We start from the raw sequence: 19013 nt of genomic DNA, 5'->3' as shown, positions 1-19013 counted from the left end.
TCTTGGCTCTTAAAGGTTTTGAATCCTTGAACTAGAAAATCAATTACATCCTTTAGGAATTTAGGACAATTATCTATGAAATTGAAAACTTCAGTGTAATGCACTATTACAGGGAGGCAAATCAAGTTGTTAATTTCCTTACAAACCAAGGTTGTTAGATCTAGGAGGGGGAATTTTATTTATCTAAGATTGAGGTTTTTGAGAATGAAGCTCTCCTCAATAGAGTTAAAGATGACCAACTTTCTATGGGTGAATTAAATTCAAACATTTTATCCTAACCCTATGTTTTGTTGTTGCAACTTTTCATAATCTGGGCTTTGTGTGGAACCCAATTATTTGCTTCTTCATGGTATTATTCAATCATTGTAATTGGCATCACTTTATTTACTGGTTGTTGGGAATGTCTATAAGGAAGTTAAGTAGTGAAACAACTTCCTACACTAACCCTGAGAGAAGGATAATGCAAATACTTTTATAAATCATTACATCAGTTATAGAAACTTAATAGAAATAGACATAATAACATGCATACCACAACACAGTGATTTATGTGGGGAAAACCTTTTCTGGAGAAAAACCCCACACTCCAAAAGCAACTCAATATATGTTTCAACAATCAATAACAAATTACAATATACTTGTAGAGTAAGCTCTTCACAGGAGTACCATTAATTAGAGATTTAGAGGTAACTCAATAGCCATAAGACTCTCTTACACACAACCTCTATCTCATGCAACTCATATATAGGAGATACAATACAAGAAATCGTTAAACGGTATTACGAAACCATGGGTTAAAACCACCCAACAAAGTAGAGATGGCCTTATCTCCAATATATATGCCCTATGACATGTCAAAACACACATGAACACATGTTTCACCCTTTTACAACTCATTTATGTGTCTAATGCATTTTATATTTCCTATTTTAAGAGTCCAAACTTCTTGAGCCATAACTTGTGAACCGAGTGTCCGATTGACAAACCATTTGATGTGTCAAAAAGCTCGTGAAGTGCTCTATCACCTTGTAACTTGCTATTTTGGTTACACCAACTTTTCAAGGTGTTTTAAAGGGGCTAAAGTCATAAAAATTTAATTTAAACCTTTCATCGCACCCTCAAAAAATGCAAACTTTAATATCTTAAAAACTAGTTGTGATCTTGTGACAAAAATTTATCATTATACTTATCTAGCCAATTAAAAGATTTGGGGAGAATTTCACACCATTGTGTGCTGAAATGAAAACTTACTATAAATAGTAACCTCATGTAAATTCAAGGTTGAGACATCATTTTCCCAACATTCTCCCACTTGTCGAACACCTTGCAAGAGCAAAGGGAGTTTAAACACAATAAATTAATTGCTAGGGGCCATGAGGCCCATAGACTCCGAACACCATTTGAACTTCTCTATTCTCACAACCTTAATTAAAGAATCTACAACATTAATCAAATTCTCTACCTTAACTAGCTTCATGTTGTCATCTTTGACCATATCTCTATCAAAATGATATTAAACATCAATGTGTTTGGTTCGGGCATGAAATGTCGGGTTCTTAGGTAGGGAAATAGCAGTCTAGTTGTCACAATAAACTGTTATTGCACCTTGCTTTATTCCAGTATCTTAACATAGTCTTTTAAGCCAAATAGATTCTTTACAAGCATGAGTAGCTTCCATATACTTTTCTTATGTAGTGGACAAAGCAATCACAACCTATCACTTACTCATCCAACTAATTGCACCACCAAATAAAGTAAACACATAAGCATTGGTGGATCTTCTACAATCAATATCACCTGCCCATTCTGAATCCACATAACCATGAATATCAAGGGAAATAGCATCTCCAACCAAATTACCATGATAACACAAAAGAGTTCGCTGAGGTACCCTTCAAATTTATGAATACTTTTTTGGTTGTGCATCCTAATGAACTCTACCATGACTAGACATATATCTAGAGAGAACACCCACTACTTGGGCAATTTCTGGTCTAGTACAAACTATAACATACATCAATTTCCAACTGCACTCTAGTAAGACACTTTTCTCATGTCTTCCATCTCTGATGGGGATGTAGGACAATCTGAAACATATAGTTTCATTCCATCTGTAAAAGGAACACACAATGGTTTACAATCTTTCATGTTGAACCTCTATAAATTGAATTTACATACTTACTCTGGCCTAGCCATAGCTTTTTGTTCACTCTATCTCTTCTAATTTCCATCTCAAGAATGTGTTTCACTACACCCAAGATCTTTCATTTCAAATTTATTAACAAGCTAAGACTTTAGTTTTGAAATCATGCAATGGATAACATATCATCAACATATAATGCAATGTACAAGAAATTATCACTATCAGATTTATAATAAACATTGTGATCTGATGCAGAATGTCCAAATCCCAAACTCAACACATATGTATCAAATTTTTGGTACCATGTCCTAGGACTCTATTTGAGGCCATACAAATATTTATTTAATTTACAGACCAAATTAATTTTACCTTTCACCATAGAGTGCTCTGGTTATGTCATATAAATATCCTCCTCCAAATCACATGAAGGAAAACATTTTTCACATCCATTTGATCAACCTCTAAATCATAAGCAGTAGCAATAGAAAGAAAAAATCTAATGGATGTCTGATGTAGGAGCATCCCCGATTCACAACAATCTTGCATCAACCAAAAACATTTTCTTTTCAATTTTGTTTTTTGTTTGCAGTTTCAGTTTTCCTTTCTGTGTGTCCCGGTTTTGGCTCACCGGTTCCTGTGGAGTTGTATTCTACTTGAAGACTTTATCATCTTGATTTCTTTCTAACCGCATCTTATTTGGATCACTTTCCACCAAGATATCGCTACCGGTTTCTTTGATAGTTTCTTGTTACCGGTTGTTCCTTTGTTACCAGTTGCATGAGACCTATTCTAGTGATCTATCAGAACCTATTCTGAAGCTTGCAGAGCCTTGGATGTTGATCTCGATGTTGCTTGGTGTGTGGATGACCTTCTACATTTCATCCTTTGGATTTTCTGGAGGAATCTCTTGGCGGAGGCCGACCTTATTCATTTTGCACGTTAGGTCTTGTTCTTCGGGTTTTGATCCTAATTTGGGCCAACATGATCCTTTGAATTGAAATATATATTTGTAATCATGATTTAGAATGTAATCGATCAACTCAGAGAATCAAGAAGTATCAGATAGATAGACTATGCCTAGAAGATAGATCCTTCGATTCAAGGTCCTGATGTGACCTATTTTACTAGGCCTATGTGCTGGTATGTTGTAACTTGGTTGTTACTGGTTGGATGTAATTAACTTTCATGCAATAAACTATCTGTTATGCATTGCCTCCATCATATCTGTGTATTTCCATTGTGTTTACTCTTGCTGACCGGTTTGGATTGATCTCCCCAAGGTCCCTCCTCACCGGTGACTGCTTCAAGTGGTATCAAAGTGAAGTTCGTTCCAGAGGTTGCATGTCCTAAATCTCTTTGTAGGGTGGAAGAATGCAGATCTGACCTACAATTGTAGAGGACTAGCATGGATCAATGGCGCAAAGAGGAACTAGGAATGGTGGAGCGCGTGGGAATGCAAACCCTATTGTAATGGAGATGTTGCGAGGAATAGCAGCCTGGTTAGAAGCCGTGGAGATAGCCCAAAGAAGAGGCCGACATGTTGAGGATGTGAGCGAAGATGAAGGAGAAGAAGCTCTGACAGAACAAGTGAACCTACCAGAGGAGGAAACATTTTTAAGGGTTTTGAGTAGGGTGAACACTAAACCTCATTTTACCCCACCAAAATTTGATGGGAAGTTAGATTCAGATGAATTGATGGATTGGATCTCAGAGATGGAGAAGTATTTTGAATTTGAAAACATTGCAGAAGAGAGAAAGGTGAAGTATGTCTGTACTCGATTGAAGGGTCATGCATCTCTTTGGTGGGAGCACTTGCAAGTTGATAGGAAAAGAAGAGGTAAAGAAAAGATTAAGACATGGGATAGGATGATTGCTAAGTCAAAATCAAAATTTGTCCCAGCAAATTATCAAGTAGATTTGTTCTGAAAGTTGCAGAATCTGAGACAGAAGGAATCTAATGTGAAGGAGTACACCGAAGCATTTTACAAATTGAACATCAAATCTAGACATGTTGATGATGAGATTGAATAGATTGCAAGATATTTGAATGGATTGCGGATGTCTATACAAGATGAACTCAGTATGATCAAATTAGAGTGTTGAAGAGGCTTACCAGTATGCAATAAAGGCTGAAGAAAAGTTGATTAAGAGGCATGAGCAGAGACAGAGAGGTAGAGGTGGAAGGGTTACTGGAGGAACATTTCAAGGAGGAAGAGGATACACCAGAGGAAGAGGAACCAGTGCAGATCAAAACAAGGACAAGGAAGTGAGCAAGGAAGGTAATTTATACCGAAAGGATGATAGAAATTTCTACCAGAGGAGAGAACCGGATGGTTACCGGAATGAGAAATTTAGAAGATGAGACAAAAGGACATTCAGAGGAACCTGTTTTAAATATGGAGGAGAAGGACATCGTGCATTTGAATGTAAGAAGTTAGAGGCTACCGGAAGAGCGGAAGTGGTGGAGGAGAACCCCATCAGATCAGACAATAAATTAGAAGATGGAGAACTATTGATGACGAGAAGAGCTTTGTGTCATACCGGAGGAGATAAAGAACCCTTGCAGAGGAAGAACCTGTTCAAGACCAGATGTAAGGTATCCGGTAAGTGTTGTAAAGTTGTTATTGATAGTGGTAGTTCAGATAATCTTGTTTCAGAAGAGATGGTGAATAAGTTGAAAATGGAGAGATTGAAACACCCTAAGCCTTACCAAATAGCATGGATTCAGGATGAACATAAGTTGTTAGTAAGTGAACAATGTTTAGTAAAATTGAAAATTGGGAATTATCATGATGAAATTTTGTGTGATATTATCCCTATGGACATTTGTCATCTTTTGTTGGGAAGACCTTGGCAATTTGATAGGCAGGAAATAAATGACAGGAGGAAGAATACATACACTATTGTGGCCAATGGGATGAAGCAAACCTTGTTGCCTTTGGAGGAACCTTTGAAGAATGAAGTCTATACAAATACTAGAATCTGTCTAGTAGATGGAAGGAAATTTATGGATGGACTGAGACATGAGAATGTGTGTTTTGCCTTAATTCCTAAGAACACTGAGACACTAGAACCGGAAGGAGAACACCTAGAAGAAATAAGAGATTTGCTGACAGAGTATGGGGACATCATTTCAGATAATGTACCTGATGGATTGCCACCTGTTAGAAGTATTAGTTATTGCATGGACTGAGTTCTCGGAGCTAGCTTTCCTAACAAAGCTACACATCGGTTAACATAGATAGAGAATGAAGAACTGAATAGAAAAGTGCAGGAGCTATTGAAGAAAGGTTTGATCAGGGAAGGTTTGAGCCCTTGTGCAGTACCAATAGTATTAGAACCTAAGAAGAATGGTGAATGGAGGATGTGTACCGATTCAAGAGAAATAAACAAGATCATAGTGAAATATCGGTTTCCCTTGCCTGGGATGGATGACATAATGGACTATTTGAGTGGAGAAAAGTACTTTACAAAGATAGATTTGAAGAGTGGATATCATCAGATCAAGATCAGAGATGGTGATGAATGGAAGACAACATTTAAGACAAACACAGGATTATATGAATGGTTGGTGATGCCTTTTGGACTGACTAATGCACCAAGTACTTTCATGAGGTTGATGAATGAGGTTTCGAAGAAATTCTTGGGTAAGTTTTTTATTGTGTACTTGGATGACATTCTGATTTTCAGTAAGACAAAAGAGGAACATTTGTTGCAATTAAGACAAGTTTTGCAGAGGTTGAGAGAAGAAAAGTTACTGATCAATATCAAGAAGTGCACTTTCATGAAGGATGAGTTAGTCTATTTAGGATTTGTGATATCTGAGGATGGTTTGAAGATGGACCCAAAGAAAGTGAAAGCCATTGTTGAGCGGCCTACACCAGAAAGCATTGGAGAGGTAAGATCATTTCATGGATTGGCTAGTTTTTACCAGAAGTTTATCATAAATTTCAGTTCAGTTTGTAACCCTATGACTGAGACCATGAGGGGAGATCGGAAGGAATTCAAGTGGAGCACTAGAGAAAACAAAATCTTTGAGTTGTTGAAACAAAAAGTGACTAAGAAGCCTACGTTGGATTTACCAGATTTCAATAAGGTATTTCAAGTGGATTGTGATGCAAGTGGAACAACAATAGGAGCAGTTTTGAGTCAATAAGGGAAAGCAATAGCATATTTCAGTGAGAAATTGAATGATGCCCGGAAGATATATTCAGTATATGATCAGGAATTTTATGCCATAATTCAAGCCTTGAAGAAATGGAGACATTACTTGTTGCCTAAGGAGTTTGTGTTGTATACAGATCATCAAGCTTTGCAATATTTGAGCAATCAGAGTAAGATGAATCAAAGACATATGAGATGGGTAGAGTTCTTGTAGAGTTACACCTTTGTGTTGAAACATAAAAGTGGGAAATCTAACAAAGTTGCTGATGCATTAAGTCGGAGAAGAAATTTGTTGATAGAGATGAGAGTGATAGTATTAGGTTTTGAAGATTTGAAGACCTTGTATGACAAAGACCCAAATTTTGTAGAACCTTGGAAAGAATGTAGAGAACTGGTTATGGTTGATAGGAGCAAATGGTTGGATTACTTCATTCGGGATGGGATGTTATTTAAGGGAGTTCAATTGTGCATACCTAAAAGTTCCATGAGAGAGAACCTGATAAAAGAGAAGCATAGTGGAGGTTTAGCTGGACACTTTGGCATTGATAAAATAGTTGCATTGATGAGTGAGCGGTACTTTTGGCCCTAGATACGTAAGGATGTTAAGAGATATGTGCAAAGTTGTAGAGTTTGTCAAGTTGAAAAGGTAGTAGTCAGAATGTGGGATTGTACAAACCTTTGAAAGTATGGGTAATACCTTGGGAGGATATAAGTATGGATTTTGTACTTGGCTTACCTAAGACACCGAGAGGGAATGATTCTATATTTGTGGTAGTGGATGGATTTTCAAAGATGGCATTTCATACCTTGTAAGAAGACATCAGATGCATTGCATGTAGAAGACCTATTTTTCAGGGAAGTGATAAGATTGCATGGATTACCTAAGAGCATAGTTTTAGATAGAGACACTAAGTTTGTTGGCTATTTTTGGAGAACACTTTGGAAGAAGATGAAGACAGATTTGAAGTTCAGTTCTACTTTTTATCCACAGACTGATGGACAGACATAAGTAGTTAACCGGAGTTTGGGAAACTTGTTGAGATGTTTAGTGGGAGATAAAACCAGAAGTTGGGATTTGATCCTTGCACAAGCAGAGTTTGCCTATAAAAATTCAATGAATAGAAGTACTGTAAAAACACCTTTTGAGATTGTTACCAGAGTGCATCCTAAAAGAATAGAAGAACCGAGAGACATTAGCAGTGAAGACCAAAAGAGTTCAGAAGCAGAATAATTTGCAGATCACATGGCAGCATTGCATATTCAGTTTAAACAACATTTGGAAGACATGAATAGAAAATACAAGGAGAAGGTGGATGAGAACAGGAGACATGAGAAATTTGAAGTTGGTGATGAAGTGATGGTCTATTTGAGAAAAGAGAGATTCCCGATTAGAACTTATAATAAGTTGCAGATGAAGAAGTTTGGAACCTGTAAGATCTTGAGAAAGTTCAGTTCTGGAAATGCATATGAAGTGGAGCTACCAGATAGTCTAAGTATTTCACCTATATTCAACATTACAAATCTTTGTGAGTACCATGAACCAGAATTCAGTAAGGATAGTATTGTAGACCTGGAGAAACAATTGCTCTGGAATGAACCAGATTAGATTGAAGAGATTTTGGATAGTAGGATTGGGCGTAGTACCCGTAGCAGTCAGTACAAAGAATATCTTGTGAAGTGGAAGAACAGACAAGTGGAAGATTAATCTTGGATTTCTTAGACAAAGGTAGTCCACCTTGGTTTTCCTCTGACCCCAGCAAAGTGAGAGGCTCACTTTTTTATTAACCCCAGATGTCTGATGCAGGAGCATCCCCGGTTCACAACAATCTTGCATCAACCAAAAACATTTTCTTTTCTGTTTTGTTTTCTGTTTGTAGTTTCAGTTTTCCTTTCTGTGTGTCCCAGTTTTGGCTCACCGGTTCCTATGGAGTTGGATTCTACTTGAAGACTTGATCATCCTACTTTCTTTCTAACCGCATCTCATTTGGATCACTTTCCGGCAATATATCGCTACTGGTTTCCTTGATAGTTTCTTGTTATCGGTTGTTCCATTGTTACCGGTTGCCTGAGACCTATTATAGTGATCTACCATAACCTATTCCGAAGCTTGTGGAGCCTTGGACGTTGATCTTGATGTTTCTTGGCGTGTGGACAACCTTCTACATTTAATCCTTTGGATTTTTTGGAGGAATCTCTTGGCAGAGGCCGACCTTATTCATTTTGCACGTTAGGTCTTGTTCTTCAGGTTTTGATCCTTTTTGGGCTAACGAGATCCTTTGGATCGATATATATATATATATATATATATATAATCATGATTTAGAATTTAATCGACCAACTCAAAGAATCAAGAAGTATCAGATAGATAGACTGTGCCTAGAAGATAGATCCTTCGATTCAAGGTCCCGGTGTGACCTATTTTACTAGGCCTATGTGTCGGTATGTTGTAACCTGGTTGTTACTGGTTGGATGTAATTAACTTTCATGCAATAAACTATTTGTTATGCATTGCCTCGATCATATTTGTGTATTTCCATTATGTTTACTCGTGCTAACCGGTTTGGACTAATCTCCCCGAGTTCCCTCCTCACCAGTGACTGCTTCAATGTCATTTTTGCAACAAGATAAAATATCTCACCATAATCAATACCCTCAACCTCACAGTAGTCTTTTGCAACCAACCTTGCTTTATATTTTTCAATGCTTCCATCTAAACCAATCTTTATCTTGAGCCATTTACAACCAATGAGTTTCCATCCTTCAGGCAATGGTACAAGATCCCATATATCATTTTTTTTCAAAGCTTCCATTTCTTCTTCCATGGAAATCTTCAAGGATTCTGTGTGCCTCTTCTATAGATCTAGGTCCATCCACATTAGTATTCAAAGAAAAAATACATCTCCAATCATCAGGTGAATACCTTTCAGGTGGTTGTCTATGTCTTGTAGACCTTCAAAAAAGCTGAGTTGGAGGTTCTTCCTCCTCTTTTGAAGATTCAGAGCTAGACGAGCTCTTCTCAAATTCTTTCCTATTTAGGGGTCTTGATTCAACTCTTTCAGGCGTAGAAGGGAATTGAATCACATCTTCTTGTTTAGTTTGTTCTAGTTGCAATGTAACAAAAGAAGACTTAATTTCTCTAAAAATAACACTCCTACTATGTATTATTTTTTGTGCAATAGGGTCCCAAAGCTTGTATCCTTTCACACCATAGTTGTATCCGATGAAGATACATTTCATAGCCTTGTTCTCCAACTTCGTTCACTTCTCCTTTGGCACATGTGCATATGCCTTGCAAACAAAAACTCTAAGATGTCTCAATGAAGGTTTGTGACTCGACCATGCTTCCATATACATTTTATCAACAAGAGATGATGTGGGAGACCTGTTAATCAGGTAGCAAGCAATGGCAACAACTTCAAACCAAATTTTTTTTTCTATACCAGCACCACTTAGCATACTCCTAGCCTTCTCCATCAATGTCTTGTTCATTCTTTCTACAACTCCATTGTGTTGTGGAGAATATGGAGTTGTGTTTTGTCTATTAATGCCATAGTATTTATAGAATCTATCAAAATCATTAGAGAAAAAATCACTGCCATTATCAGTCCTCAAACATTTTATTTTCTTTCCAGTCTACAATGCAACCATTGCTTTAAATTTTTTAAATTGATTGAAAACTTCAGATTTACTCTTTAAAAAATATACCCATGTCCTTGTACTAAAATCATCAATAAATGAAACATAATATGTGGATTTTCCAACGGAAGGAACATCTATGGGACCAGACACATCAGAATGAATAAGATCTAAAACACCACAAGATTTATGAGAACTCGAGTAAAACTGAACGCGATTTTTTTTTCCATAAATGCAATGCTCATAGAAATCAAAGTCAATATTACAATCGTTCAAACCTTCGACAAGTTTTTTTTTATTTTTCAAGGTCCTTAGACCCTTTCCTCTAATGTGGCCAAGTCTTTGGTACCATAACATAGTCATCTCCACAGGTAACTTTGCTTCAAAAGAAAGAGCACCCTTAGGTACCTAAAATCCATGTCCATCCATTGAAGGTGAAACCCTCAAATCTTTTGATGAAGTATCCACAGATTTACTTTTTACAGAAGTGGTATTACACTCAACAATATATGCCTCTAGCTTATACAAAGTGCTTAATCTGACACCTCTAGCAATAACAATAACACCCTTAATCATTTTACATCATGCTTCATAAAAGAATACCTGCACACTCGCATCTATTAGTTTGCTCACACATAATAAATTTCATTTTAATCCAGGGATATACAACACACAACCAATTCTTTTTATTCTACCATCAGGAAAGCCGATTCTAACTTTACCATGACCAACAATATCTAAATGTGAATCATCACCCAAGTACACCTTGCCTCCATTAAATTCCCCATATTCAGAAAACCAAACTTTATTGGAAGTCATATGAAAAGATGCACCTGAGTCAATTAACCATGCATCATTACCTACATGAGTAGCCAAAACTACAATGACTGCATCACCATCTTCCTTCTCAAACTTAGAATCAAAATCGTACTTCTTCTTTTCCTCTTTGAAGTCCTTACGGATGTGTCCTGGTTTGCCACAATTCCAGTAGATGACTTTAGACTTTCTAGGAGATTTTGATCTCCCTTTGGATTTGGATTTATTATGCTTCTCATTCTTCTTTCCTTTTTTCTTTAAGTCTTCCACGAATAGTTAGGGCTTCCTTCAAACTAATGGATACCTTCCTCCGCATATCTTCACCAAGCAGGGCACCCATCACATATTCATACTTCAAAACAACATAAGTACTACCTATAGCCATAACAAGAGAATCCCATGAATCAGGCAAAGAACTAAGTAAGATATAGCATTTCTCCTCCTCATCCATCTTAACACCAACAGATGCCAATTGAGCCACCAACATATTAAATGCTTCCAGATGGTTTGTAACTCATTCACCCTCTTCCATTCTCAAGGAATACAATTTCTTCCTCAAGAAAATTCAATTCAATAAGGATTTCGCTTGATACATTTCACCAAGCTTAGTCCATAGCTTTTGTGCAAAGTTCTCTTCATGGACATTGATCAGAACAGAGTCTGCCAAGCACAATCTGATTAGACCCTTAGCTTTTCAGTCCATAACATCATACTAAGCAGCCACAGTAGGATCTGCAGGTCTTGAGACTTTCACATCAACAACATCCCATAGATCTTGATCTATTAACAAATCTTTCATCTTCAGCTTTCACATCTCAAAATTACTTCCATAAAATTTCTCCACCTCTATTTTCCCTAACGAACTTGCCATCTGAAAATTCTCGCATCAAGGTCAAAAAGTGTCTTCTACACATGCTCCTACTCAAATCTGGATTATTTTAAAAAAACCCAACAACCCACAACTGAAACCAAAGGTGATTAGGCTCTTATACCACTTGTAAGGAAGTTAAGTAGTGGAACAACTTCCTACACTAACCTTGAGAGAAGGGTAATGCAAAAAAATTTATCTCTTCACAAGAGTACCACTAATCATAGATTCAGAGGTAACTCAATAGCCATAAGACTCTCTTACACACAACCTCTATCTCACGAACCTCATATATAAGAGATACAATACAAGAAACCATCAAATGATATTACAAAACCATGGGCTAAACCACCCAACAAAGTAAAGTTAACCTTATCTCCAATCTAGATGCCCTATGACGTATCAAAACACACATCGACACATGTTTCTCCTTTCTACAACTCATTTATGTGTTTGATGCATTTTATATTTCCTATTTCAGGAGTCCAAACTTGTGAATTGGGTGTCCGATTGACGAGTCGTTTGATGCGCTTTATCACCTCATAAAACTGCTACGTCGGTTACACCCACTTTTTAATGCATTTCAGAGGGTCTATGTTCATCAAAATTAAATTTAAACCTTTCATTGCACCCTCCAAAAATGGAAACTTTAATGCCGGTAAATTTTCATCACAAGAAAATTTACCGGCATGCTTATCTAGCCAATTTGAAGCTTTGGGGAGAAGTTTGCACCATTTCGTGCTCAAATGAAATCTTACTAATAAATAGTAACCTCATGTAAATGCAAGGTTGAGACACCATTTTCCCAACAATGTCTTTTAATTTCCCTAGCGAGGATGATAGAAAATCTTTCTTGCATCACTCTTTGTACTCCCTCATTATGTGTTACCATTGTCATATGCCTCTATTAGCCTCACTTGTCCCTTATTCACCTCAGAGTTGGGTCAGATGGCATTCATATTTCATTCCTTCACGTGCCATCCCTACAACTCGCATGTGTTTTCTTAATTGCTCTGGTTTGATGTAGGTTTTCATCTCTTTCAAAAAATTTGCATGTGCCTTCGGTGATTAAATTTTATTTTCACCATGCTTGCCTCCATGAAGTGGTTTCCAAAATTCTTGTTGCTTTCCATGGTGCTCAAAGTGGTTCTACGTGGTAAATACCTAGATGTGTGTTTGATGAGAAATATCCCCCTCTTCTCCCTTTCGTTGGCCTTCACAGTGCCCTACTCGAATGTTCATCATGTCATCTATTCTATTTTGGGAGAGAATTGGCTACAGGTCAATCCATTTCTCCTTCCTTTTGAAGTTGCCTCATGGTTTGTGTCAGTGGTCATGGATCTTACTTGGTTTGTTGACATTTCCATGCTGCTAATTGGGTTCTTTGTCCACCCCGCCTTATACAACTGGGACGAGTTGTCTACAACATTGGATGGCTACAACATCTCCCATGGTACACAATGGATTAGTGGTTTCCTCAATTGGGATGAGGTGCTGCAAGAATCAACCCCACATTTTGTGCTCATCTCAATTGTTAATGGTTTAAAGTTTGACTCTCTTGCCCCGTTCCATGCTTAGATGTATTCCTACAATTTTCTCATTAGTGATCCCCTATTTTTTATGACATTATCGAACTTTGATGCTTTATGGGAGCTCATTAACCATGCATATGTTGATCTTGATGACTTTGTGGCCTTTTTCCCTACTCCGTCTGATCTAGCTTCCTCAGAAGAAAGATCGAATGGTATATAACCTAAGGTTATGTGGCTCCTTTTTTGTCATTTTGGCTCAATTTCAGTTTTGTTTTGCTCATCGACAGTGTGACAAAATGGTTGCCTCTAGTTCGAAGTTGGTTTTGCACTACTCACCTTAGCCTTTCTCTTTGGTCGCTCATGATAGTGAGGGTCCTTTTGATGTGGCTCAAGCATCATTCTCTCAGAAGAATACTAGTTTGTGATATTTCTTGTGGCTCGAATCCAGTTTTGGGTTGTTTATCTCCAACTTGACAAAAAAGTTGTCAATGGTCCGTTGTTGGTTTTGTATTGTATGTCATCAACCCTGCCCATGGGTTGCCTTCAATAGTGAGGATCCTCTTGATGTTACTCTTGTATGATTCCTTCACTACAATTCTAGTTCGGGATCATCCCTATTCTTTGAGGATGCCTTTGTCCCCTCTTCTAATCATACTTTTATTGTATTTATTGTAATTAACTTTACTTTATTATTCTTAATATATTATAAGATTCAGCCTATTGCTTTAAAAAAAATTAAAATAAATATAAAAAATAATAAAAAACTCAATCTCTGAGGTTGATTTGTCGTTTATTTATAAGAACTTGGAAAAGCTTACTTCTTTTTCACACTGGGATAGTAGAGTTACTAGAGTTTGGAAGATGCTGTCAGTTTTACCCTCTCATGGTTCAATTTTTTTTAAAAATGATGCAATAGGTAAGAGATGCTCTGCTAGATGGAAACCTCCTCCACAGGGGCACTTTAAACTGAATTTTGATGGGGCCTCTCGTGGTAACCCTGGGCCAAGTGGGGTAGGCATGGTAATTTATGATCACAATGCAAATTTTATTCGAGCTAAGTGTCATGCTATTGGTTTTAAAACTAACAATTATGCGGAATTTCATGCTTTGTCTTTTGGATTGGATATGGCAATCTCTTTGGGAATTAAGGACTTAATAATTGAAGGTGATTCTATGTTGATTATTCAATGTGTTATGAAAAAAAAATCAAATTGTTGGAAGTTAATAAGATTGCGGATTATTTGGCAAATTTAGCCATTGATAGCAATGCTAATCAGCGAGAGGTGGGTTTTGAGGAAATTCCTTCTAGGGTATGGGAAGGTTTGCAACAATAGTTATATGATTTTCTTGAGTAATGTTGATGTAAAATTTTATGATGATAATTATTCCCGCTTTCCCCTTTGATTTCAAGTATTCATGTTCGTTGTCTAGAGGAGAGTTCAAGCTCACGGTATTTGATACAATAGTGTTTTTCCAAAGGTTTTTTGATACTTTCTTTTTTGGCAGGAAGGTTTTTGGCTCATGGGATTTAGCACAGGGCTTTGGAAAATTTTGTCTTCTTCCATTGGTAGTAGCTATGGAGTCTACATTTGAAAATTATCCGATGGGTTTTTTTGGCAAATTGTCATATGGGCTCTATGCAAAACTGATATTATATGTGTTGTGACCGCATTTTGTATGTGGTTTTGGGTGGGGTGCATAAACTGATCTGTCAGATACTATAGGTTTATTTTATGAGCCGTGATCAGAGGTTTTCTTTTCAGGGTTCTTTCCTCCGGTATGCTCTTTGAATCCTGTGTAAAAAATAAAAAATATTAATACAAAAGTTTAGTGGAATAATCCACTTTTATTGAAAAAAATAAATTATATTTAATATCTAAAAATATTGTACTGTTTTTTTTTTAATGAAACAATGTGATGGCAAGTATAATAATTCTTTCAATAAAAAAATTACAAGTTTAAATTGATTAAAAATAAAAATAACATATAGATAAAAAGATACTTCAAAAATTTAATTCTCCACACTTTTTTTCACTTCAACAATAAATCAACAACACCAGATTTGAACTACTTAACGACAGGTATTTCTTTGGCATAAAATATATTACAGCTATATATCATTTCTTACACCATACATTAATGTGACATGTATGCATGTTTTTATTAAAACGAAGAAATATTAAAAATGGAGGCAGGAAAGTTTCTACCTGACAGTTTTTTCAATGTAGGGGACAATTTTCAGGGAGAAACGGAAGACGGTTGCAATTTTGAAGGCTCCACATTAAGCATCAAGATTAGGGTAAAGTTTTATGGGAGTTTTATTTGTATGGATGGGGAGATTTCATGGATAAAATTATTTAAAATCATTTTTTGAAAAATAAGTTAAGCATATTTTAACAGGTGCAATTGGGATGGGCTAGAAATTGTCCCACCAGTTTAAGATTTTTTTATATATTTATTAATTAACTAGTATTTTAAATTTTTAAAAAAATTAAAAAAAAAAATTTATTTATTAATTTTTTATTTACATCATTCTTGGTGAGATCACCAGCTTTCTTTTTTTAAAGCTCATCTGATATGCACTAGTAAAGCATGAGACCACCAGTTTTAAGTCTCCAACCTCCATTAATTTTTTTCAAGAAAACCCTCGTCCATATAACCTTACCCTTTTGTGTGTGCTGTTTAAGCTGGGCCGCCAGTCCGTCTCCTTGATTAAGTTTGCTGCTACCTACCCGCTTGTGAGATGTGTTTTGAGTTTGAAAAATCTACCCGCTTGTGAGATCTGTTTTGAGTTTGAAAAATCTTTTCATCTAGCACAGATTGCTCTCTCTGATATAGAGATGAAACAATAATCAGAGGAGCCATAATCAGAGGAGCCATAAAGATATGGCTTGAACTGTCTTTCAAGACAGTTTGGAAAGACGAGATTGTTTGTGATCAAATCTTGAGAATAATGAGTCATCTTCAAAGCATGTGTCCAAATGTCTCATCACCTTCACTCCTGACCGCCATAAAAATGGAGCAGCCAAGAAGCCATATACTCCCACTGATAATGCACGCACCATGCCATTGCTGTAAAGAGGAAAAGCCATGACAAGAAGAGCTCCCAGCACTTGAATCCAGATGGTAATAACAGCCAAAACAGGGATACAAAATGTGTTCATTATGACAATAAGAAGGGACATAGAGCCCAGTAGGTAAAGCCCCCAGCCCATTAATGGATGAATTGTTTTTGGAACAAAGAAAAATGGAATCAAATAGCTTGCAGCTATACAAAAAGGAATTAGTTTCTTCAGTAACACTGAATAGAAAGAGAAGCCAAGTGCTGATTTCAGGCAGCAGAGATTGGGTGAAGAGGGCTTTGTGTTGAAGATTTGCCGAATAGATATTGCTATTATAGCTGTTATTATGTAGAACACCGACTGTGCAACTGCAAGGGGTATCTCCTCATCATACCTGTTACAAAAGGACTTTATTCATTAGGGCAACATGATTTTGGATTTGAACAGAAAACTAAAACAGCATCCATTTATTTGGCAGGAGTTAATTGAAAAACAAAATTAGTGGGGTTGAAGGGGAGGGAAAACAGGGGTGATTTCTAAAATGAAGCTAAAACAGAAATCCTTAACAAAAAGGCATCCTGGGACAGAACATACGGCAGATCAATGATATAAAATCGTGCCAGAGAATGAAATGCAACTCAAACACTTGCTGACCCATTGATCTGATCAGATGCATTAAAGGCCACTGGTACCCTTGAATAGTTTCCACCTAAGGAGGATAGCTGGACAACGCTAGAGTTCAAGCAAGAGGACTGAATCACCACGCTTTCTATTCATGAAATCAGATTCTTCAATGCCTGAACCTGAATACCCACAAAGCTTCTCAAATTAAGAATGAAGAGAGTTTTAGATATTAGATTACCCTATAGTCTCAAGACGTTGCGTATGCCATGACAAACCCAAAGGCAAAACAGGCCATGCCCACCAGTACCATGGTTTCAACCACAATGCACTCGGAAAAGTTATGACACTGTTTGGTCCACATGGTATATCCCATTTTAGCGCCAGGTCTGCAAAACATGGAAAGTTCAATTACCAAAAAGCATTTTGATTTGATAAAGTAATGAAAAATATATGAAAAAATGCTTTGTGTTCATCTATCAAAACTTGAAATGTTTGCACAGTAAACATTGACTTTAGTTTTGGTAATATAAAATGTGTTGTAATAGCTAATTTCTCTCTACAAATGCAATCGCAAAGTGAAACAGTGGCATGGAGCTCACTGGAGTCATTAACCTGGAACTCACCAAAGAATGATAAATTCTTACATTCCCAGTCATTTCAGAGTGGGAAATAGCATTGACTAAATGTTCCACGATTCATGTATTTCCTTACAGATCATAAAATTATATAGCCATGGAAAGGATGTTTACAGTAGAAAGAAGCATCCATCTGGTATCCAATTGGTAATCGATAGAACCCATTGAGCTTGGATCCATTTGTAGGCGGATGAAACATAGGCCTTTCCAGTAAATCATCAAAATGTGCAGCCACAAATCCCTGATCTGCACCATCCTCATTTTTCAGCCCTGTAGCCAGTTGATGCAGCATATGTTTGAAAACCTTCTCCGAAGGCTGCATATGAATGAAAAAAAAGAACAAAACAGCTAATTGAAAATGACATCCAAAAACATTGCAAACTCAAATCCTGTCACAAATCAATTAGAAAACGAAATCAGCAACATAAACCAAACAGAATATGAAATCATAAGAAAACCAAGGCACCTGTAAAACAAAAAGCCCAGTGTGTAAAATACAGGGGTTGATAAAGACAGCACAAAACTGTCCACACAGAAAAAGCTCATCAGTTTTCTGGAGGAAGACATTATCTGCATCAAGCATGACTACCCTCTCATAATCCACAAGACTCCAGGCATATAGCTTGTTCAGAGAAAGAGCAAAACGCCTATCAAAGTCTGACTGGTTCTTGTAAGGATTATCAATGTTGTCTACATATACAACTCGAGCTCCATCTTCACACCTGCATAGTAATCAACATATTTTCTTAATTTCCAACTTCTAGGACAATGGTTTTTCCCTATTCCTTTCTGTTAAAAAAATGAAATGGGCTTGGTCTTACAGAGTTTTTCCCCAATCCAGAGGCACATCCTTGGATGCTATAACAACAAGGTCTGCATTCGTTTTGAGTTTGACAAGGGATCTGATCATGACTCGAATTGCAATGTAAAATTCATAGTCTCTGGGTGTCCCCATGTACATCATTGTAGCATAAGCATGTTTGGAAGAGCTCTCTGCAACTGCAAATGCTCCTCCCTCTATAGCATTGACATTTCTATACACACAGAAAAACAGAACATAAACTGACCACAAAAACGTACTCTTCTTTGCCAAAACAGAACCCATCATAACAAAATCCAATCTGTAGACTGCAAGGAAGGATTTTGACATTGACCAGTAATTCAGACCCGGCAATATAGCCCATTACCCGAGTAAACCTATATGGAAAGTTGGTAGAAAACAATTAAAAAATAAATATATTAATAAATGTTATCAGCGTAACTCAGGGAGGACGATACATAGACGTAGGTTTGAAGGCTGTTTATGAGTAGGAGATAAACACTGATTGCCAAAAAAAATAATTTGTCAAGTCTTTGACTTTTATAAATTATTAGGGAAAAATGGAGTATAGAAGATTTTATAAATTTAAAACTATTTTTTTGTTTTTTGAAATTATACTAATAGAGGTGTTATTGGTAAAATTTGGATGTCTATTTAGTTTTTTTTAGTTTTTTTTTTGTTCATTTTGAGGAAGAGGTTTGATTTTTGTATAA

General features: G+C 36.6%; 1 protein-coding gene across 1 annotated transcript; it reads right to left on the bottom strand.

Annotated features, from left to right (window-relative positions):
* Positions 1-15691: 15691 nt before the first annotated feature.
* Positions 15692-18641, bottom strand: LOC131041468 (putative glucuronosyltransferase PGSIP8). The gene is made up of 5 exons (XM_057974576.2): positions 18302-18641; positions 17947-18202; positions 17595-17796; positions 17084-17231; positions 15692-16615 (listed from the first exon to the last, which is right to left on the bottom strand). The coding sequence occupies exons 1-5, from the start codon at positions 18628-18630 to the stop codon at positions 16063-16065; spliced, it is 1488 nt and encodes a 495-aa protein (XP_057830559.2). The 5' UTR covers positions 18631-18641; the 3' UTR covers positions 15692-16062.
* Positions 18642-19013: the final 372 nt, after the last annotated feature.

This window comes from Cryptomeria japonica, chromosome 11 (genome assembly GCF_030272615.1).
Source record: "Cryptomeria japonica chromosome 11, Sugi_1.0, whole genome shotgun sequence".
In the NCBI taxonomy this organism is placed as follows: Eukaryota; Viridiplantae; Streptophyta; class Pinopsida; order Cupressales; family Cupressaceae; genus Cryptomeria; species Cryptomeria japonica.
This window is presented reverse-complemented; position numbering and strand designations above follow the sequence as displayed.